This window comes from Lolium rigidum, chromosome 3, assembly GCF_022539505.1.
Source record: "Lolium rigidum isolate FL_2022 chromosome 3, APGP_CSIRO_Lrig_0.1, whole genome shotgun sequence".
Lineage (NCBI taxonomy): Eukaryota > Viridiplantae > Streptophyta > Magnoliopsida > Poales > Poaceae > Lolium > Lolium rigidum.
Window position 1 is genome coordinate 61,965,064 of NC_061510.1, and position 22,306 is coordinate 61,987,369.

Sequence of the window (22,306 nt, forward strand, 5' to 3'; positions counted from 1 at the left end):
ACCTCCAAGATAGAAAATTTCAACATCTGAATTATTACCAAATTCAGTCTCCTGGTTTTTTCGAGATTGACCAACAGCCCTCTGCCAGGAAAGTCACGTATTACCCTGTCATACGTCCACGTGCCATACATTGGAGCAGTGCAGGTGTGGACAAAAAGAACCAAGATTTTCCAAGGGGGACAAAACCACCGTGCGTAGCCGAAGACTGCCTAATTAAACAGCTTAGGAGAGATCAAATCTGTTTGAACTGAAATCAGCAGCTTGCTTCCGACCATGGACAGCAATTTTCAAAGTGGACCAGCCGGTGGCAAGCTACTTTTCAACACCTTGCTCCCTTGCCAACTTCTGTTAACTGTGTCAGCCTGTGCTCTCCAGCATTATAAATACATTCAGTAGCTCCATCGTGTCTTGCGTCCAAGAGCTACCTTGCTTACTAGCATCCTCGATCACATTTTCTTGCATCAAGAATCCCTAACTAGCCCAAGCCTTCAAGATCCATCATGCCGACAAATATGATCTCCAAGTACATACCCCATACAATTACGCCTTTTATTTTGTATAAAGATCGACCATGGGTTATCCATGCGTGCCAATTTCACGAAGTGATCTCAATCTGATCATGTGTTTAATTGCCGTTTTCCTTTTGTTTGATCATACATATGCAGGGTATTCGAGAAGGCTGTCCTTCCACTGGATGTTGCACCTGCTGTAAAGATAACAGGTACTGTGTTTAACAATTTATGCACAAAGATGTATGACATGGTTCTTTCCCTTGTAACCTTAATGTTCTTGTCATCTCCTAATGTCTGTCTCTCGCTAAAAATTTCTGCATGCTAATCGATCACCGCTGCAATTTCAGCTTCTCGGACGAGCGTGCGTCGCAATCCAAACATGGAGAAGCTTCGGAACGGGTACTTATTCCCGGAGGTGCGTGTACATGAAGATTTGGGGCTTCACTGACAATTATTTGAGCGTTTTATACACTCGCTAACTAACAGAGAGTTTAATTGTTCATCCTTTGGCCGGTTCAGATTAGCATGAGACGTGAAGCACACCAGAAGAAGTACCCAGACGCGAAGGTCATCAGCTTGGGAATCGGCGACACAACTGAACCCATACCAAGCATAATCACATCCGCTATGGCCGAGGTATCAATTATTTCTTCTCCGAAGCAATGCTAGCGGTTTCAATTTACTTGTTTAATTTTTCCTTTTGTACTTGAATGAACATGCATGCATGTGCACATGAGGTCATGGGGTTTTAAATTAGAAATGGTACTATACGAAATCTGCTCAAGATACTCTCTCGCATATTTCATTTGGCCTCTTATCATGACCTTATTATAGAGGACCGCAGTGCTAGCGAAATATAACACGCAGCTGTTTAACTAGTCCGGTCTATTTCATGCGCAAATACCCAACAATTGCACAGATGCTTCTGATGATCTGACATCTACAACTGAATTGGGTGGCATACTGGCATGATGCAAAAACTTTGCTAGGTTACACTAACCAATGAGGTCATTGATCGCACTTAGTCAGGGTTCAAACTAACAGTTTGCTGCTCATCAGCAGTCCTCTGTCGAATAATGTACCAGGTGATTTCCTAATCGACGTGACGTATCTGATTCTCAGAGGTTATATAAGAGAGGTATAGAAGAATACCACGCGTCATCGTACGTACGCAACAGCCAGCTGCTAGCAAGTTCCAAGCTATAGAGATTCTTACACTCCATCATGCATCGCTTGGAGACCTTGACTTGTCGATCAGACCCCTAATATATCGATCATATCGCATGATCGACATTCTCTTTACATGCTACCATGCCTACCGGCCAGGAGACACGTGTACACCTTCTTTCTTTGTCAAGCCACCCATGCACGCATCTTGTTAATTAGAGATCGATCGACCCTGCTCGGCCACATCATCATTCCTGATTTTTTCCATGATCTGCACAGCCACACAAACACCTGAAAACGGAAAGATGTAGTACAAGTGGATATAAGAGCAATTAGGAGGGCAAAGCACTCACCATCATCTCGATGGATCTCTCCTGATTTGATCGATCCGGCTGCCAGGATATGGAGATAATTGCATAGTGCTACCACAATTGATGCTAGGGCTTCAAAAAACTACCACTTTTCCGGTTAGTTGCAAAAAACTACCACTTTTGCGTCCAATTGCTTCAGAAAACTACCAATTGTGTATAACACTCGGTTTGGTCCAGTTTAATCATGTTTCTGACAGAGATGGCCCACCATTTGATCAAGTTTTCTATCTGAATGACATGGTGGGCCATCTCTGTCAAAAACTTGATCAAATGGGCCAAACCGATTGTTACACAGAACTGGTAGTTTTTTGAAACCATTAAACGCAAAAATGGTAGTTTTTTGCAGTTGACCTGAAAAGTGGTAGTTTTCTGAAGCCCTAGCCGCAATTGTGGTAGCAATATGCAATTTTCTCCCAGGATATACAACAGCAGGATAAGGTGTGTCAGGCACACGACGTTGAGCTTACTCGTAGACTAGTCTACGCTGGCTCTTGTGATCAATCGATGCGGCAGTGTTTGCTGTAAACGTATTCATTTTTGGGTTAGCGTACAATCGTACATCTCCTAGCCAATCCTAACATAATGAGTACAGTGAAAGTGCTTCCAGAGCACTAGTCAATGGCTGTCTCCGGCAGAGATATATATTTGTCTGCTCATTCATGGTATGTTGACATCGCATGACTAAAAGGCGACGACTGCGACTCAAGAACAAACTTGAGATTTGGTTGTGCTGCTTGCTTGACTTTGACGTAGCTAGCCAGCTTAAATTATCCGAGTCAAGCTCAACAGGCTTTAATCTAGAACGGATTTCAGTATAGTCTCACATGTTATAATCCTACTTTTTGGTCAAAAAGTGGAAATACAATCGCATGGGCTTACCTTTTTTTCCTCCTTCTTTTGCAGTACTCCCTTGCCCTATCAACTCCTGAAGGGTACCAGGGCTACGGGCCGGAGAAAGGCCAGAAGGTAATTGATCTTGTTTGTCAGAACACCTACTCTGCAGATAACAAAATCTTGAGTTTTCCTGAAGAAAAAAGCTAATCTTACCACGAGAGATTTCTGAGTGAAAACAAGAGTTTCATGCTGACGAAACATATATGCATGAACTCACGCAGAGTCTGAGGAAGGCCATCGCTGAGAAGATATACCCAAACATGGGGATAACAGACACCGATGTGTTCATTTCGGACGGCGCGCAGTGCGACATTGCACGCCTTCAGGTTCAGCAAAGCCACAATATTTTTCTTACTGACGAGTGACGAGCAAAGTCCATTCGTAAAATCTTACTCTTCTTCCAACGCTCGCTCGCAGATGCTGTTCGGGCGAGACGTAACCATTGCCGTCCAAGACCCCACCTTTCCGGTATGTACGAGCTAGGCACCACCACTCATCTCACCACAACAGATGTTGAAACTTCAGACTGCAGCAGCGGTTTACTGATCGAACTTGCATGGTGTGCGTGTGCAGGGGTACGTGGACACCGGCGTGATCATGGGGCAGACGGGCGGCGCGGGCGAGTCCGGCCGGTACGCCGGGATCGAGTACATGCGGTGCGCGCCGGAGAACGCCTTCTTCCCGGACCTGGCCACCGTGCCGCGCACCGACGTGATCTTCTTCTGCTCCCCGAACAACCCCACGGGCCACGCCGCGTCCCGGGACCAGCTCCGGCAGCTGGTGGACTTCGCGCGCGGGAACGGCTCCATCGTCGTCTTCGACTCGGCCTACTCCTCCTACGTCTCCGGCGACCACCTCCCTCGGTCCATCTACGAGATCCCGGGGGCGCGGGAGGTGGCCATCGAGATCTCCTCCTTCTCCAAGTTCGCCGGGTTCACGGGCGTGCGTCTCGGGTGGGCCGTCGTCCCCGACGAGCTGCTCTACGCCGACGGCACGAGCGTGGCCCGGGACTTCGACCGCGTGGTGTGCACCACCTTCAACGGCGCGTCGAGCGTGGCGCAGGTGGGCGGGCTGGCGTGCCTGGAGACGGAGGAAGGGCGCGAGGCGGTGCGGCGCGTGGTGGCGAAGTACAAGGAGAACACGCGGGTGCTGGTGGACACCTTCTCGGCGCTGGGGAAGGAGGTCTACGGCGGCGACGACTCGCCCTACGTCTGGGTCAGGTTCCCCGGCCAGCGGTCGTGGGACGTGTTCGGGGAGATACTGGAGAAGACGCACGTCATCACCGTTCCCGGGAGCGGCTTCGGCCCCGGCGGCGAGGGGTTCATCAGGGTCAGCGCCTTCAACAGCAAGGAGAAGGTGGTGGAGGCGTGCGCCAGGCTCACCAGCTTCCTCGCCTAGATCGATCAATCATATACGTCTCGTGTAGTAGCACGTCACCTACTTACTAATTCATGTATACCTAAGTTCAATAACTCTGCAAAGTACGCCAAGTATATATACTGGCTCCTACTGATCAAGTACGTATGGATCGGCTGATATATATACATACGTGCTGGAGATCCAGAGGTGTATATGCTCTAATGCTCATTGGCCTATATATATGGAACAGCAATGGAAACTTAGATCGCTTTGATCAGATACAGAATTATGCCATCCTCCGTTCTACTGCAGATATAAACACATTGGTGTTCTCAAAGGGTGTGTTTACACTTACATACTGGTAGTCTGGTATGGAGCAAGCATTACAAGTATACAACGATTGTCTTAAGATCCACGATTGGACAAACACATATCCGTTGTGTCGTGGCACCCAAAGTTCACTTACCTCAAACATAACTTAGTGACGATACCTCAAACATAACAAAACAAATACCCGTTGTGTCGTAAAGTCTATATATATGGAACAGCAATGAAAACATATAGTACATCACTTGCTCAGATATGTAATTATGCTATCCTCCGTTCTACTGCAAATATAAACACTCTCGAGAAAACGCAAAGGACCTTTGCGTTTCATTTCATTGAAAAGATAGGGGTTTGTTTACATCCTCCTAGGAGGCAGATTCATGTTCTCAGAGAGTGTTTATACACTTACATACTGGTACAAAGCAAGCACTACAAGTATACAAAGATTGTCTTAAGATCCAAGACCAACGCCTCGATACACTTGTTCTTATTTTGATTGGAGAGACAAATATATCCCGTTGTGCCATGGCACATACAGTTCACTTACCTCAAACATAACTTAGTCATGATACCTTCTTCTACTCGGTTTCACTTTCCTCTTCGCTTTCTTCTTCTTCACTAAGGTTCAAGTGGTTCATGTTCTCCTCCAGAGGAGGCAAGCCATCATCAGAATCATCATCCGATCCTTCCTCTGTGCTTTGGTGTGATTTCTCTGCCGCTGTGATGCACATATATATGAAGTAAGAATCAATAACCACGGAACAAAATATTGGTACGATTTACTTATCAATAGCTTGTGCCAACATTCAAATGCTCTGAGATGTGATGTGATTGTTACCATTTACAGGTGACTTGGGAACACTTGTGGCACTGGCTAACCATGAGTTCTGCACATTGATAATCTCGGTGCCATTCTCACATTTGGAGTATGCTTTCAGCAGATCTCTGCACGTTATTACAAGGGTAAGGGTGGCAAAACCTGATCACACATTATATACAAAAGAAACATGTATTTATGAAGAATCCATCATGTAAAAGAAGATAGTGCGACAGATTTGATTGTTATATTCACAGACGATGTGATGCCTCCAACCTGTAATACGCTGTCTACTAAAGCTTACTTGATAATGTTAAAAATGCAGCACAGTACCTTAGGCATCGCAACTGATAATTAGTATTTTGGTCAGCAGTTCGCATCTAGAGCCAGAATTAAGTTGCTTGATCTATGCAACCATTTTTGGAATTTGTGATTTGCAGGACAATGGTATATTTAGCAAATATCTGATGCTTGCCCTATCAAACAAGTACAGTGCTGTACATAGTCCGAAATGCTTTGCTTCATCTATGTAACAGTTATTGGGATTTGTGTTTGCAGGACAATGGTATATTTGACAAATATCTGATGCTTACCCTATCTAACAAGTACATTGAGCTACATAGTCCGAAATGCTTTGCTTCATCTATGTAACAGCTATTGCGATTTGTGTTTTGCAGGACAATGGTATATTTAATACTCATCTCATCACTTGCCCCATCTAACATGTACAATGGTGTACATAGTCCGAAATTCACTGCAAACCTATATGTGACATTTTTTTTACTGAACTGACCTGTTAAGTGATAAGAATGAGTGACCCCACTTGAATTTGGCAAGCAGCAGTTCTCCAGTATCTTTCTCCCCGCTGCGAATATAGTTATAACATAAGCTGACACACTAGAAGAAACAACTAGCATTATCCAGAACTACAAATTCACACGCTGGTTATGTCACACTAGAAATTCAGATCAACAAGTTTAATTATCATGAACACCGCGGACAAAAATTAGGAATTGCACTAGTTTTTAAACATCAAAATGCCTAAAATACCACATTACTTCATAAATTGTAGAAGCAATATAATAGCTGTATTACCCCCTAATATAGATCAATGTAACATGATAGTGCATGATGAATTTGGGAACCCAAAGTACCTAGCCTAGCGCTGCAAAACAATTATCTAGATGAATAGCTTAACAAACACTTTTTGATAGCTGAGCTAGAAAACTTACCATATTATGAGGGCTGCTGATAAAGCTTCTACACACGACAGCTGACATGGGCGGCCATAATTCACAGGGTTTGCTGCTACCAACCATGGCACTGCAAACAGTACAATAAACATATACTTTATTTAATGAATCGACACAAATTTACAAGAGGCAAAACCTTGCGACATAAACTAACTATTACTGGTCTAATTTGGGTAAATAAAAACATGGTAAAAGGAGCTATCTTCTATCAAAGCATGCCAAAGTTATGTTTGAAAATCAAAACTGAAAGAGCAGGGAGTCCAGAAGTTTGACTCAGAGGAATGTGTGGCTTGATGACAAATCTAGAAATGATAAACTAGTATGAAGTTACAGAAATCTTTTAAGGGAACTATCTTAAAGGTATTCTACAGCTAGTTCAATGCAAGGCAGGTAGCTGAAAGTAATCCCAAATTTCTACACCATGCTCCAATGATGCACAGCCTTACTGAATTTACTTAAATAGGATGATCTTACAGAGACGAGGAGCACCACAACGGAGTTTCGCGAAAGGAACATCATCTAAACGTGCCCAAGAACAATCAACCACGGCCAATCCTTTTCTTTGCACGATAGGGTGATCTTCCTTGGATACACAGTGTGTCCCAACAGGGCTGAAAGAAAAATAAGGAAAATAATCAGCGGGAGCTGCATATGTATCTCAAATGACAAATTTAAGGGATAATCAAAATGAGAGAAATCAGTAAAATTAGCTCCACACAGTTTCACATGACTCCTTTTACCACATATCTTTATATATTACCTGAGAACAACACCACCAAAACCATTTGTCACTCGCAACTCCTGTAAGCCAAATAACAACCTTATTAGAAATAAGTAGCTATACCTTTAATAGCAGAGGCAGTGGCTGTAGTATTACCAAAGGAATTTCGGAAGAGAATAAGCTACGAAAAACTTAGAAGGACTAGATGTCCAGGACTGTATAATGGTTCATATTCAGTATATATAGTTTTTTCTTTTTTTCTTATTTTAGCATGGACATGGTTTTCAGAGAAGGGAACAGGACATCGCTAACCAAGTGGTTCCTTAATTACCTTTAAAAGCCCAAATCTTGAAAGTTTACGACCCGTGCATCTTTTAGCATCGCACTGTCCAAAGTCCTACAAATTACAGAGCAAACACAAGAAGAGCTTACAAACAGTCACACACTATCAATGAGAAGCATAAGGACACCTAAAAACATTGCACCTACCCACATTGCAAGCTGAATTTTCATGACATTAGTTTCCTCTTCGGTGCTGTCTAGATAGAATAGCAAACATACCATCGTCAATAATAAGGTTTCAGGAATAGTGTAAAAGCAAATTTATGAAGCTGATGAGTCCCAATATGGATTTGTCAGCAGCATACATGTTATACACTTGCGGAGCTGCATTCAAGAAGTAGTAGTACTACAACTTTGTGAGCTATCAAATTCTCTAAGATGTAAACTATGATCACACCAAACACTTGATATGAGCTGCACATTTTCGTGTAAATACATCTCAATCTCGCACATCAATTTATCAATCAGAAGCATTTTTAGAGCAAGAACTAGCCATAAAACAACCAGGAAATTCGAGTGAATTTGTACCTTCCTGCCTTGGAAGTGATGTCCCCGGACCAGCATCGCTGAAATTGAAGATATATAAGAAGGTTATTTGCTCTCATTCGTCAGAACTAGACAATTCTTCCCCGCAAAAAAAAAAGAACTAGACAATTCTAGCGCAGCCAAAAAGGGGAACCTCTTTGTACAGGAAACTAACTAGGACTCGGAAGTCGACTTACCACGAGGCCTCTTCTTGCTTGGTGCGGCGTGAAGAGGAGGAGGACGAGGAGGAGGATCCACGCCCGCGCCTATTGCGGTGGTACCCCATCCTGCAAGTCTTGACGGCGGCGAACCTCTCTCGTCTGGCGGCGGCGGCGTTGTTCGGCTCGGCTCGGAAGCCCTGAGAACACCGCAGTGGAGCCCACTGTAACCAAAGGTTGGGCTGCTGCTAGTGGGCCTAAACAAGTTCCTCAAGTATGAAGCTGGGCCGGGCCGGGCCGCCGAAATAACCAGATTGTGGGCCACGCAATCGCCCAGCAATTCTCATATCAGGTGGCCGCCGGCAGCCGGAAAACCCTAGCAAAACCCCTTTCGCCGCCAATCCCCATTCGCCCACGCCCTAGTCAACCGGCGAGCGGCGGCAGCGGCGGCGGCGAGGATGAGGAAGAAGGTGGACGAGCGCATCCGGACGCTGATCGAGAACGGAGTGCGGCAGCGGCAGCGCTCCATGTTCGTCATCGTCGGCGACAAGTCGCGGGACCAGATCGTCAACCTCAACTACATGCTCGCCAAGTCCCGCGTCAAGTCCCGGCCCTCCGTGCTCTGGTGCTACCGCAGCAAGCTCGAGATCAGCAGCCACCGCAAGAAGCGCGCCAAGCAGCTCAAGAAGCTCATGCAGCGCGGCCTCATGGACCCCGACAAGGCAGACCCCTTCTCGCTCTTCCTCGAGACCTCCGACATCACCTACTGCCAGTACAAGGACTCCGAGAGGGTCCTCGGAAACACATTCGGCATGTGCATACTGCAGGTAGGTTTATCTACAGGCTGCAGTTGCATTGTTTTGCTGTGGTAATTAATTTGGCTGACATTCTGTGTTTCGTTGTGCAGGACTTTGAGGCGCTGACGCCCAACCTTCTGGCCAGAACCATTGAGACCGTTGAGGGCGGTGGGCTGATCATCCTGCTGCTCTCTTCGCTCTCCTCCCTAACCAGTCTGTATACCATGGTCATGGTGAGCTCAATTCTCTGTTGCAACTCCCCTCACCTTTGTTTCTGAGCAAACATACATAGTTTTGGATTCAACTCTGTCTAGTAGATTGTTTGCCCCCTTCACTACCCCGCTCAGTCAAAGTTACACGAATCTGCGCCTTGTGCTAACTAACAGGATGTTCACGAGAGGTTCCGAACAGAGTCTCATGCTACGGCAGCCACGAGGTTCAACGAGAGGTTCTTACTGTCCATAGCATCATGCAAAGCATGCATCGTGATGGACGACGAACTCAACATTTTGCCTATATCATCTCACATGAAATTCATACAACCAGTTACGAACAATGAGGTATGGATTCTGTTCTTCTGCCTATGATGAAGTTCCGCTCGTGAAATGATGCATCCTCTGAAGATTCTGGTTCTGTCAATTTGGGTAAACCTTATTCCTTGTTGACCTGCATATTGCATTGTGCGCTTAGGATTCCGAGGGGTTGTCAGAAAGGGAGCGGGAGTTGAAAGACCTAAAGGATCAATTCCGTGAAGACTTCCCTGTTGGTCCTTTGATTGGGAAGTGCTGCACGATGGATCAGGTGCAGTTCAAATACCTCTTACACTCTCTGCATTTCCCTTTAGGCATTAAAAACTGTTGTCCCTGGCGTAAACTGAAAATGAATAAAACATTTATTTACAGGGTAAAGCCGTCATCAATTTCCTGGACTCTATTTTGGACAAGTCACTCAGGAGCACGGTTGCCTTGCTCGCTGCTCGTGGACGTGGGAAATCAGCAGCCCTTGGTCTTGCTATTGCTGGAGCCATCGCAGCTGGGTAAAACTCAACTCAGTAGTGCTATTGATCTAGTTCATGTGCTCCTCTAATTAAGGCTAATGCTTTGGACTTTCTAGGTATTCAAATATATTTGTCACCGCTCCGAGTCCAGAGAACCTTAATACACTATTTGATTTTGTCTGCAAAGGAATGAATGCATTGGAGTACAAGGTGTCTTTCTATTATCTTGTTTAATTGTTGAAGTTTAAATGTATATGATGTTGTTAAAGCAATCCATGTTAACTTTTCCCCTTTCAGGAGCATTTGCATTATGATGTAGTGAAGAGTGCAGATCCAAATCTCAGGAAAGCAACAATACAAATAAATGTCCACAAGCAGCATCGTCAAACAATCCAGGTATTAACCTACATGTTTGCAGACATTATATTGCTATTGCTGAACAGTAATTTGCTTAGTATGAGCGAACTGGTTCAATAGTTTCTCTTGTTTGCAGTATATGAAACCACATGATCATGGAAAGCTTTCTCAAGTTGAACTTCTTGTCATTGATGAAGCTGCTGCCATTCCATTACCTATTGTGAAGTCCTTGCTCGGTCCATACCTTGTTTTCCTATCTTCCACTGTCAACGGGTATGTTTGGTTCAGTTACTAATACTCGTAGAACCACAATTCATGAAGGTGACCATTCTGAATATTTCTGTTGAAGGTATGAAGGAACAGGCCGATCCTTGTCTTTGAAGCTCCTCCAGCAGTTAGAATCCCAAAGCCAGCCATCAGCTTCGAGCAACAAACCCAATTCCAGTAAGAGGCGTCTTACTTTCATCTAAAACGAGCTGTCTACATTTTGAAATAACCTTATTAGTGTTTGGGTGTTTTACACATGGTTTGTGCTTTATTTTGGCTTCTAGGTAGGCTGTTTAAGAAAATTGAATTGAATGAATCCATTAGATATGCATCTGGTGATCCTATTGAAACCTGGCTTAATGAGTTACTTTGTTTGGATCTTGCAAACTCCATTCCAAATATCAGTAGGTAAGTATCATCTGACTTCTTGTGGCGTTGTACTTTTCTTTTCTTATATTATTGCATGTTTAGCAAGCAAGTCTGATTTTCTTTAGGATGCCTCCCCTAAAAGAGTGTCAGCTGTATTATGTCAACCGGGACACACTATTCTCGTATCACAAGGAGAGCGAGGTATTTTTACAGGTATGATCTAATAATCTTCTGTTTCTTGTAAATTTATATATTTGGTTTGAATATAAAACTGAAATATAGGTGCTTTACATGTCCACCAATGCATTTATTCTGTATAATTAATATTACAGAGGATGATGGCGCTTTATGTTGCTTCTCACTACAAAAATTCTCCCAATGATTTGCAATTGATGGCTGATGCGCCAGCACATCATCTTTTTGTACTGCTTGGTATGGACCAAATTGATTTGCGAGCACACCAGTTTTATATGATGACACTGTTATACAGTACTAACCTGTGTTTCTATTTTTAGGCCAGGTTGATGAGTCCGAAAACCAGCTCCCTGATATTTTGTGTGTGATTCAGGTTTGGATACTATATCCTGATTATCTTTTGGAGGATCTGTTTTTTTCCTGCTGATGATTGCCATTGGGTGGTTTGTTGATTGCACAGCTGAACATTCCTGTATGCATGATGGTACATGCTAATGTCAGCCCCAAATAAAACACAGAAAATATTCTTGTTCATTTACCTAATACCCTATTTTAGCTTTGTTTCTTCAGTAGATCATGCGTGTTTAAACAAAATATTCTAAATTTTGTACTTGAGCAAACTGAAATATAGTATTGATTATTGTTGAAGTGTTATACCGTCCCCTGTGTGTACTACACATAGGCAGTACTTACTCCTTACATGAAATCCTGAACCTTTTATAAAGTTCTATTTTGTTAGTTCATCAGAGCTTGTTCAAGCCGCAGGGTGCAACGAACATAACTTTGATTAATGTCTGTTACAGTTATTCAGTGATCGGAGGGAGTAGTAGAAAACTAGAAATTAGACACACCTGGGTTAGATTTTTGAACCATTTGGTTTAAATAGGTTATTGATCTAACTTAGATATATTTCTCTACAACAACAACATCAAAGCCTTTTTCCCAACCAAGATGGGGTAGGCTACCTTAGATATATTTCTCTCTTTCAGTTTTTATTTTTCTTCTAATACTATAGTGGTACATCACAGCTTTATCTCATCCTATGTTACATTACTGTTGTACTGCGATTCTTTTGTGATAATCTTCTAATTCTGTAGTAAATTATAGTGTTTTTTATACTTGAACTAATTGGTTATGTGCTATTAATTAAACTCACCATTCAAGTTCTGTTCATGCCTTCTGACTCAAGACATGGGTTATCCACTTAGTTCATCAAGTAATTGAGGTTAGATTATACTGGATAGTAGATACACACATCCACAACATTTTAAGTTGTTAGACCTTGTTTGGAATTTTCAGGTCTGCCTGGAAGGACAAATATCTCGAAAATCAGCTATCAGAAGCCTAAATGAGGGTCATGCCCCTTCTGGTGATCAAATACCATGGAAGTTCTGTGAACAATTTCAAGACAATGTATTTCCCAGTCTCTCAGGAGCTCGGATAGTACGAATCGCTGTTCATCCAGGTGCCCTCAGGGTACTGTCTATTCTTTAGTTGAATGTGGTCGACACCTATGTTTACATTACTCCATGTTGATTCCGGAAAATACAACTCCCTGTTCTAAATGCCGTCTTTTTAAATGCAGCTTGGATATGGTTCAGCTGCCGTCCAACGCCTAGCAAGGTTATACATTACACTTATTCTTCCTACCCCATCTATGTGTTTATCAGTTGATGTTATTTGAAAGAAAGGAAATTAGGCAAATATTCCATGGTTGTTTCTTTGCCCATTACTATTCCAAACTATATAAGTTTGTGAAAAATATTAGTACTGCGCATTCGGTCAGTCTCACTGTTAGTGGTTTGAATGGTCTTTTTGCCCTAGTTGCTTGTTGGCATTCAGTTTGCTGCCACATGGGCCTCTGACTTGTGTGCACTTCACAGTATGCTAGTGGCATTGCGTTGCTGTACAGAGAATAGTGGCAGGCTCATATGCTAGGCAATTGGAGATGGATTTTATCTTCTCCATCATGTTGAAACAGGACAGGTTGGAATGGAGCAGCCATGGCTGACCGTGGAACATGAGGTAAAGATGCTGCTTGTGAAAGTGGGAGATGGTGTGCAATGGCTGTAGTGACATAGCTCCTGCAGAGGTCAATGCACATAAAGCAGCAGGCGCTGTCATTCACTGAAGGCCAACCTCTTGCATGCTTGTGCCAGGTGACCTAGACCAGTAAGGTGGCACCTAGCTTGTAGTGTAGGAAACTCATCACCCTTTCCTGTGGTGCAGTGATGCCAGGAAGGTGACACCACCTCCGAAGTGCTGCAGCGCACAGCTCAGGAGGTGTTTGGTATGTGCTGGACCTGGTCCTAGTGATCGTCGCCATTTTGTGTATACTGACCAGATACTTTGAGTACGCCTAGATCTGTGTACTGCTATTGTTGAAGAATTCTTGTTTTCTTAGACGGATACATCTGGAATACCTCTCGATATCACCCTGATGCGTCTCATCCTAAGCCACTTTAATTTGTTTGAACAATCCTTTCTCACCATACCCATTACACTGCTGCTTTCTCAGTGAAAGCCCACACAGTGACACAGCCCTTTCTGAGCCTCTTACATGCTGTTGCTTCTGATCTGGGCACCACCACTGCTCCCTCCCAACCTCAGATCTTGGTGCCGCTGCTCCGTCAGTGAGTCCCCCAGAAGATAAAGAAAACTAGAAAATGCAAGAAGATTTTGACCATCAGATTTCCCACTTTCCAGTAATATTCACGTACTTTGAAATATTAATTCTATTTGTCAAAATGTATCTCTGTTCTGTGTTATGGAAAATGCTGTATGGTGGTATCTGCTTGTGTAGCATTAATCTGGCTGTGGTGGGAGAACCAGGGCAGTAATAGAAAATCTTGAATGGAAAATTTACTGGTAAAGTGGTAATAGCATTTCTGTATTTTTTTAATTGTTTGCAGTGGTACTGACAAAAGAGGCATGTTTGAGCCTTTGAGGTAGTATTTTTCTATTTCTATCTTTGGAATAGCAGAGCCTAATTTCTCTTAGCAGTTAGATCATATCAGTGTTTGCCTCAACCTGTTATTTTATTTACCTTAATATATTCGCATTGTATTGACACATACATTGAATTTGATTGTCCTCAAAGTTATTATCAAGGAGAAATGTCAGTATTTAAAGATGAGGAGGAAGATGAAGAGCCTGGAATTAAAATTAGTGAAGCTGCAGAGAAGGTACATTTAAACAACTGTGTTTTAAACTTTTTATTCTTTTTATGGATATCTATAGTGTGGCAGCTTGAAGTTCAATTAGTATAAGACACCTGTATGGTTCCATATTATATATTTTTTCGAATATTTTCTAATTCTAGATCTTATACTTTAAAAACTTAACCTGATGTATTTGTGAAAGTTTTATATGTATTTGAATTTGATTATGTAAGTACTATTATGGGTACATTAAGATCTGCTTTATGGTATAACAACATCGTTTGGTTAGTATAGCTGCCACTGTTTTGTGGCTTCTGCTCCTCAAGTCTGTACATTCCAAATTTGTTTATATTCTTGCAGGCTTCTCTGCTAGAAGAGTGCATAAAGCCTAGGGCAAATCTTCCACCACTGCTTGTTAATGTTGAGGATCGTCGTCCTGAAAAGCTTCATTATCTTGGTGTATCTTTTGGGTTGACACAAGAGCTTTTCCGGTTTTGGCGGAAGCACAACTTCTATCCATTCTATGTGGGCCAGATTCCAGTAATGATCTAATCTGATTATCCCATGAGGTTCTTTGTTCTTCACCTCCGCTGATCTTTTATCATGTCCATTAATTTGTAATTTTTATTTCTTAAGAGTGCTGTTACTGGTGAACATACCTGCATGGCCATGAGTCCCTTAAATAGCGATGACATCAAAGTTGGTGGTGATTCAATCGAACTTGGATTTTTGGAACCATTTTATCAAGGTATGTCCAATAGTTTTTGTTACATTTTATTGTAAGTGACATTTTGAAATGAAGGTGCTTGATTTGTAACTGTATACATCAGTCGGTTTTAGGGCTTAGCTGATAGATGCACATAGTAATTAGTATTGCTTGCTTCTGTTTTACAGCATACTTTTGCTTAAGAAATATGCTTTTGGTGCTTTCTAAGTTTGAAGGTAATTTGTTCAGATTTCAGGCAAAGGTTCAGGCGGCTGTTGGGAACATCTTTCCGGCATCTCAACTTTAAGCTTGCAATGAGGTATATTTAACATTCATATTGTTTTCTTAGCAAAAGACATGTGCTTCTCTAATAACTTTTTTGGTCATGCTTCTAGCGTTTTGGCTTCCAAAATAGACTTTTCACATCACGGGCCTTCAGATTATGATATCAGTCTTACATCGAAGTTATTGAGAGATGTATTATCCCCACATGACATGAAGCGGCTAGAAGCTTATTCTAACAACTTGGTCGATTATCATCTGGTAAGAATTTGATGAAATAAATGAAGCATATATATTTTCATGTAGTCTCTGCAACATGTTTCCTTTTGAGGGGATGTAAAATCTCTTCTACCTGTGCTTATTGACCTCACCGATCCTCAGAAACTTAAACATCATGTGGAAGTTTTCTCTTTATACATGTGTGCTTAGTTGTAATAATTACTACTCCCTCCGGTCATATTTAATTGATGCTAGTTCTGTAGGCACGTAAGCTAATGCGTACCCTCACGTCGATCTTTTCAGACCAGAGGTAGTATATGTATAACTACTGTGATCGAGTTGTATACAGTTTTCAGCTTGGTTGGTGTTATCTCAGGTTGTTATCTTCTTTTCTTCTTGTTTAGAGTATATTCTATCCCATTAAATGCTGCATAGAAATTTGAATGCTACAGCGCCTGCCAACTTCACTATGTGCAAATAAACCTCTCCAATGAACCTATAGTTAGTTATATGTGGGATACACCTTTCCAATTTGCATATTTTGTTGTTGTAGATTCTGGATCTTGTCCATATCCTTGCACATGAGTACTTTTCAGAGAAGCTTCCTGTTACACTACATGGTGCCCAAGCTTCTGTTTTATTCTGTATGGGGCTACAGGACAAAGATATAAGTGCTACAAAGGTTAGCTTGAGTTGATTACAAACAAACTCAAGATTTTCGGAATCATTGTACAAATAGTTTTCAATTATACTTTTGGTTTCACTATTGACAGGAAGAGCTTGGCATAGAAAGGGAACAAGTTCTTTCTAACTTCATCAAGACAATGAAGAAATTATATGGTTACCTTCACAACACCGCAGGAAAAGAAATTGAAGCAACCTTACCGCGGCGACTAAAGGAAGTAAGTAAAATAAATTTATTTTCTTGCGAATGTAATGTTTGAATATGAAATTCCTGTTTCTTTTTGTGTTTTGGCATCATGTCAGTATATAAGCATGGCCATTGGTTCGAAATAGCTTTTACCAACTCCATTTTGACCTGTTTGTGTTATTGTATTCAGATTGAAATGGCCCCACTTAGCAGATCTATGGACGAAGACCTTGATGAAGCAGCTGAGGAAGTGAAGGTGAGGATTCAGATATACATCACTACATGTTAAATTATGATGCGGAACGGTTAGAATGCCATTTTCTCCCCTGTGTACTGCCTCTGGTAACCTGTACTGTTGGCCTAATATAGGAAAAAAGAAGAGCTGCAGATGAAGCTGCTGTGGACCCGAAGTTACTGCAGAAATATGCAATTGACAGTGACGACTTCGAGATTGAGAAGGCTCTGCAGGATGGGAAGTTGTCTGCAAGCGGTGTTATCAGTGTAAAATCAAGCAAAACAAATGCTGACAAGAAAGAGAAGCATAGGGACACTGAAAAATCGAAAAGGAAAGGAACAGATGGTAGTAGATCGTCAAAGAAAAAGAGGACTTGAAGTTATCCACTTGAAGTTACCCTGCTTGCAGCTAGAAATTGAAAGAAAAAAACTTGATCATCCGAAAGTATGGGCAGAAGGGATTGGTGGTTGTGTCTAAGCTCCATTATGGGCTATAATTTGTGGATCAATCATAACAGCAGTACCCTTTACCCCTGTGGCGCCACCATGTCTGAGTTTTGATGTATCATTTGTTATTAGAGTACGGGTCAGTGGCAAAAACGGTACCCTGTGAAAGCCCTCCAAAAATCCTACTATGCCTCAGTTTTGATGTATTATTTGTTTTATTAGAATATATAGTTTCGCTTTTACCTGGGTGTACAGCATTTTATTTTTTGGCAAAATCTTGCGGTTTAAGTGATGGACATTTATGCTTTGAATACACCATGTTTGAAAATACTGAAGGTAGAAAACGTTGGTACTGACTTCCCCGTGAAGTATGATCAAGGTTTAAAATAGCGCGCTATTTCTCCGCTAATACCACGCAATAGCATATTTGGAAGGTCTACGCTAAATTTTAGTAAATTTTCTCGCTATGGCGCTATTTGTGAAATAGCATGATATATCGTGCTAAAACTTCATAGCGTTAGCGCGCTATTTTTTCAAGCAAAGTTACTTTTACTTTTTCGTGGTGATGAAATGCAATATGTTGGTTCCTCTTCTAGATTAGAACTTAATATCGCTAATGCTGATGATTCTTAATAAATAATTTATACTATGTTGTTGCCTTGTGGAATACTGATGTTAGTCTTATGGAAAAATCGAGATCTATTTGTTGTATGTGGCTATGTATGTATGATTCGGTCATTTTTTTGGACTAAATATCCAACATTTTTAGCGAAATCCTTTATTTTTAGACTATATTTGATATTTTTTAAAAACGCTATTTAAAATATTGCACGTAATTAGCACGATATAGCGTTCATAGCATTTGAAGGAGACCGACGCTATTTCATTTAGCACGCTATTTTAAACCTTGAGTATGATAGCTCGGGATGAGGTATTTTCCAAATGCAAACGAACCATAGTAGCCCAGATTTGAATCACTCCCTCCATCCCATGAATACACAATGACCTTGTAACGAAGGACACCAAGCTGCAACAAGTAACTCCATTTATCAGAACTACGTCAAAAGAACGTCTCCCTCCGTTCCAAAATAAGTCGCAGATTTGTCTAGATTTGCATGTATTTAGACAGGTTTTGTCTAGAAAAATCTATAACACTTATTTTGGAACGTAGGAAGTAGAAGATTTACTTTACTCCTGAATGTTTATTGGTGATTTAGTATTTTAGGCTGAGATAAAAATCTTACACAAGCACTTCCATTTGTTAAAAGAAGGCTCAACTTCCAATCCTGAATATATATTGGTGATTTAGCATTTTAGGCTGATATCTAAACTAGACAAGCATCACGCTTCATTTTGAGCCCCTATTTCTTCCATACTTGAACGTAATACCAATTCAAATAGATCACGAATGTTTCCTTTAATTGGTTCCTTCACTAGTTGATAGGAACCTTGGACCTTTCGTCACCTTTGCCTTGATAAAAGTAAATTACAAGCATGCATAATGTTTATAAATTATAATGGACCATACTAGAGCGAATCATGCTCGAGCAGCTCGTGGAAACACTGTTCACACCACAGAGGTCAGAACTCGAACTATTGATGCGTATGCTGTCCCGCCACTCTACTACAAAGGAGGATCAGGCAGCACTAGAAGACCAAAACAGAATAAGAACAAACTAAAGTAGAATTGGCCTATCAGGTATCAGCTAACATTCACATTGATCCCCAGCTAAGGAAATGCTATGTGCTGCCAACAAAGAAGTTAAATGCATGGACACGGAAGGATAATTGCAAAAAATGATAAATAGTCCCATCTTATAGGAAATATTACCTATAGAAAAGAGTGAGCTGTTGAACTTTGGAGAATTATGAGAACTATGTTAACGCACAGATCATTCCCATTTACCTTCGATTTCAACCACCATTTTCTGTCAGGCAAACAAAGTAGAGAAGCTGTAATCATAGGATGACAAATAGCAGAAATCATATAGTACGAGTACGATGTAGCAATATGACAGGCGACTTATCACTTGTGCCTCTAATCTTGTTGGCTTTTCAATACCATACAGACAATAAGTGCTGAATCTTCATAAAGATACTTCCATGTGGGTTTGTGACTTGCGAGTGCCCTGACACCTTTCAGCAAATTCAGTGTTCAACCTTTGTTTTGATATAAGTTGGCCTGCCAATCAAATGTGTGAAAAGAAACAACTGACACCCGTGTGGTGTGACCATCTGACCACATCTTTTGCCTCTCACACGCTCTCATTCCTTTTTCCAGAGGGGGCGGAAGAGCATTGCATCCAAAACTTAACCCAGATCTGGAGGCATAGCAGGATAATGCACAGATGGACCATCCATATAACTCCAAAATAGTTCACTGGACTGCGTTGGGGATGAAATTATGCACCTTGAAGGTGGCATTAGCACTTATTACATCATGAAGATTGGCAACCTTGACAACTTGACAAGAGTCAACTTCAGAAAATGGTGTGAGCACCTATTATGGCACGATGAAGATTGGCAAGACTGATATGTTCCTATCAAGGCTTTGATTCAAGAGTCAACTCACACAATGGAAGCAAGAAAGGATATACGAAATGGATTGAGAAATCACTCTCTCTTTTCCAGAAAGCGCCCAGACGAACATGATTGATTGCATTGTGAAGATGAATAAACTCACTCCAAAGATTGGTTTTTTACAACCTGTGAGTGGACATTGAGATTCCCTAATACAATGGTTTTTCCACTAGCAAAATCCACCTCTGATCATACTCCTTGTGTGGTATCTATTTCTACCTCTATACCAGGCAAAGATTTTTCGATTTGAGAATATTTGGTTAGAGCAGCCAGAATTCATGGAGGTGGTTACAAATGCTTGGAACTTGCCAGTAAATAAGAAGAATGTGGCTTCGGTACTAACTGCAAAATTCAAAAATCTTAGATATGCTTTGAAGAAATGGGGGAAAGGTCTGTCTCACTTGAAGATACTTATTGACCAATGTAACAAAGTTATCCTATTTTTTGACAATTTGGAGGATTCCAGGGATTTGAATAGAGCTGAATTCAATTTTAGGAATATTGTCAAGACACATTTGAAGAAACTCCTGAGTATACAATCAAATTATTGGAAGAATAGGTGTACAATTAGATGGATTAAATTAGGAGGGGAAAATACCAAGTTCTTTCATGCAAAGGCCACTGAAAGATACAGGCATAATGTTATATCAGTAATAAAGGATGAACAAGGAAACCCTATGGTGGAACATAACCAGAAAGCTAATGCATTGTGGACTTGTTACAGAAACAGAATGGGAGTTACTAATGATAATGCAACACAAGCCAATATATCACATCTGATTACTCCAGTGGAAGGTTTGGATATTTTGTCTAAGGAATTTACCACAGAAGAAATTGAGGGAGTTTTGAAACATTTGAAAACTGATAGAGCTCCAGGGCCTGATGGTTTTAATGGAATGTTTGTCAAGAAATGCTGACATATAATCAAGGATGACTTCTTTAATCTGTGTAGGGATTTTCACAAAGGGCAAGCCCCCTTGGAAAGTATTAATAGCTCATTCATAACCTTGATTCCAAAGAATTTGACCCCAGAGACAGTGAATGACTTTAGACCAATTTCATTAACAAATACATGCCTGAAATTTCTGACAAAATTGGCTGCTAACAGGTTACAGTTGCAAATCAAAAGCTGCATCCATGAAAATCAATATGAATTTATAAGAGGAAGAACCATTCAGGACTGTCTGGCTTGGACTTTTGAATATTTGCATCAATGCCATAAATCCAAGAGAAAAGTGATTCTGGTTAAGTTAGACTTTGAAAAGGCTTTTGATACAATTGAGCATAAGGCTATCATCAAGAAAATGGAACTTAAAGGGTTTGATTCAACTTTCATTCAGTGGGTTAAAGAAATACTGACTTCTGGTTCCTCTGCAGACTGGATAATATAGAAGTTGCTTGTTAAGGAAAGGTATATCATTATTTGAACGCCAAAAGTGTTTATTTCCAGATTTGTTTTTCAACAAGCTGGCGTGCCCCTGGTCTGCCAGATTGGCTGCTAGTTTTAACACTGTAAATGATGAAGCATTTGTTGAGTATGTTTATCCCAGTTAGTGCAATAGAACCTCATGTGAAAATGTGTCTAATTTAAGTGCAGTCCTGCCTGAAGTTCAGAGAGGTTGTCGTGAGGAAGAGAATTGCTCAAATAGCTGGACAATGATAACTTGCCATTGAAGAACTGAGTTTGCTCTACCAAAGAATGCTGCTGGTATCGTTCTTAGCAAGAGCATCCTTCTGCAATCTATTTTCTCTTTAGTTGGATCTGAATTTTATTTGGTTTATCATCATGTGCAGATCTGTTTAATAGATAATCCTGGCAAGCATCATCAAGACAACACTACAAATCTAGAACAACACCTGGTCGATAGAAGCTTTTGCTACTGTTGGATTAGCAATTGGTAGATCCTTCCGAGGAGGAGGCCATTGCCATGGCAATGGCCAACAGCGAGCAGGACGAGCTCAACGAGCTTGCTTTGTGGGACAGGCTCGCAATCCAGCTCCGCGAGTCAGCGCTCGCGCAGGGGAGGCCAGCGACTCCTCCGGCCACGCCGACGCGTTCCAACGACCGCGCTCCGCCTGCTGCTCCAGCATGAGATCCCTGGCCACAGCCTCCTACCCATGCGCCGGTACCTCCTCCACCGCCGGCGTACGAGCTTCCATGGCCGACGCTGGAGTTGATTGACCTCGTCAGCGACGACGACCAGTAGGCAGCACCTACTTTTAGCACGCCTTTCTGGCTTTTTTATGTTTTTTTATTAATGTAAATTATGGCTTCATGAATGAAAAAAAAATTATGCGTCGTGCCGCTGGAGCCACCCTCCGACGCAAACAGACATCTGGACGATTTCGACCATTTGGCCCATATACTTTCATCTAGC

General features: G+C 41.7%; 3 protein-coding genes across 3 annotated transcripts; 2 read left to right on the plus strand and 1 right to left on the minus strand.

Annotated features, from left to right (window-relative positions):
• The first annotated feature begins 500 nt into the window (after window positions 1-500).
• On the plus strand, window positions 501-4,342 carry LOC124696398 (aminotransferase ALD1 homolog). Its single transcript, XM_047229131.1, has 8 exons — window positions 501-523; window positions 666-721; window positions 860-927; window positions 1,032-1,148; window positions 2,954-3,016; window positions 3,166-3,270; window positions 3,362-3,412; window positions 3,518-4,342. The coding sequence occupies exons 1-8, from the start codon at window positions 501-503 to the stop codon at window positions 4,340-4,342; spliced, it is 1,308 nt and encodes a 435-aa protein (XP_047085087.1).
• A 587-nt stretch (window positions 4,343-4,929) lies between these two features.
• Window positions 4,930-8,615, minus strand: LOC124696401 (18S rRNA aminocarboxypropyltransferase). Its single transcript, XM_047229135.1, has 10 exons — window positions 8,486-8,615; window positions 8,292-8,329; window positions 7,911-7,960; window positions 7,753-7,818; window positions 7,461-7,501; window positions 7,175-7,311; window positions 6,680-6,770; window positions 6,241-6,312; window positions 5,469-5,575; window positions 4,930-5,348 (listed from the first exon to the last, which is right to left on the minus strand). Exons 1-10 carry the CDS (start codon window positions 8,572-8,574, stop codon window positions 5,209-5,211), a joined length of 831 nt encoding a protein of 276 aa, XP_047085091.1. The 5' UTR covers window positions 8,575-8,615; the 3' UTR covers window positions 4,930-5,208.
• Window positions 8,616-8,904: 289 nt separating this feature from the next.
• Window positions 8,905-17,621, plus strand: LOC124701681 (RNA cytidine acetyltransferase 1-like). Its single transcript, XM_047233777.1, has 24 exons — window positions 8,905-9,273; window positions 9,354-9,476; window positions 9,630-9,803; window positions 9,934-10,044; window positions 10,146-10,279; window positions 10,357-10,450; window positions 10,538-10,636; window positions 10,734-10,870; window positions 10,947-11,041; window positions 11,149-11,272; window positions 11,359-11,446; window positions 11,566-11,665; window positions 11,749-11,801; window positions 12,728-12,904; window positions 13,014-13,051; window positions 14,529-14,613; window positions 14,950-15,129; window positions 15,226-15,337; window positions 15,545-15,614; window positions 15,691-15,838; window positions 16,350-16,478; window positions 16,570-16,698; window positions 16,858-16,923; window positions 17,037-17,621. Exons 1-24 carry the CDS (start codon window positions 8,905-8,907, stop codon window positions 17,277-17,279), a joined length of 3,078 nt encoding a protein of 1,025 aa, XP_047089733.1. The 3' UTR covers window positions 17,280-17,621.
• The last annotated feature ends 4,685 nt before the right edge of the window (window positions 17,622-22,306 follow it).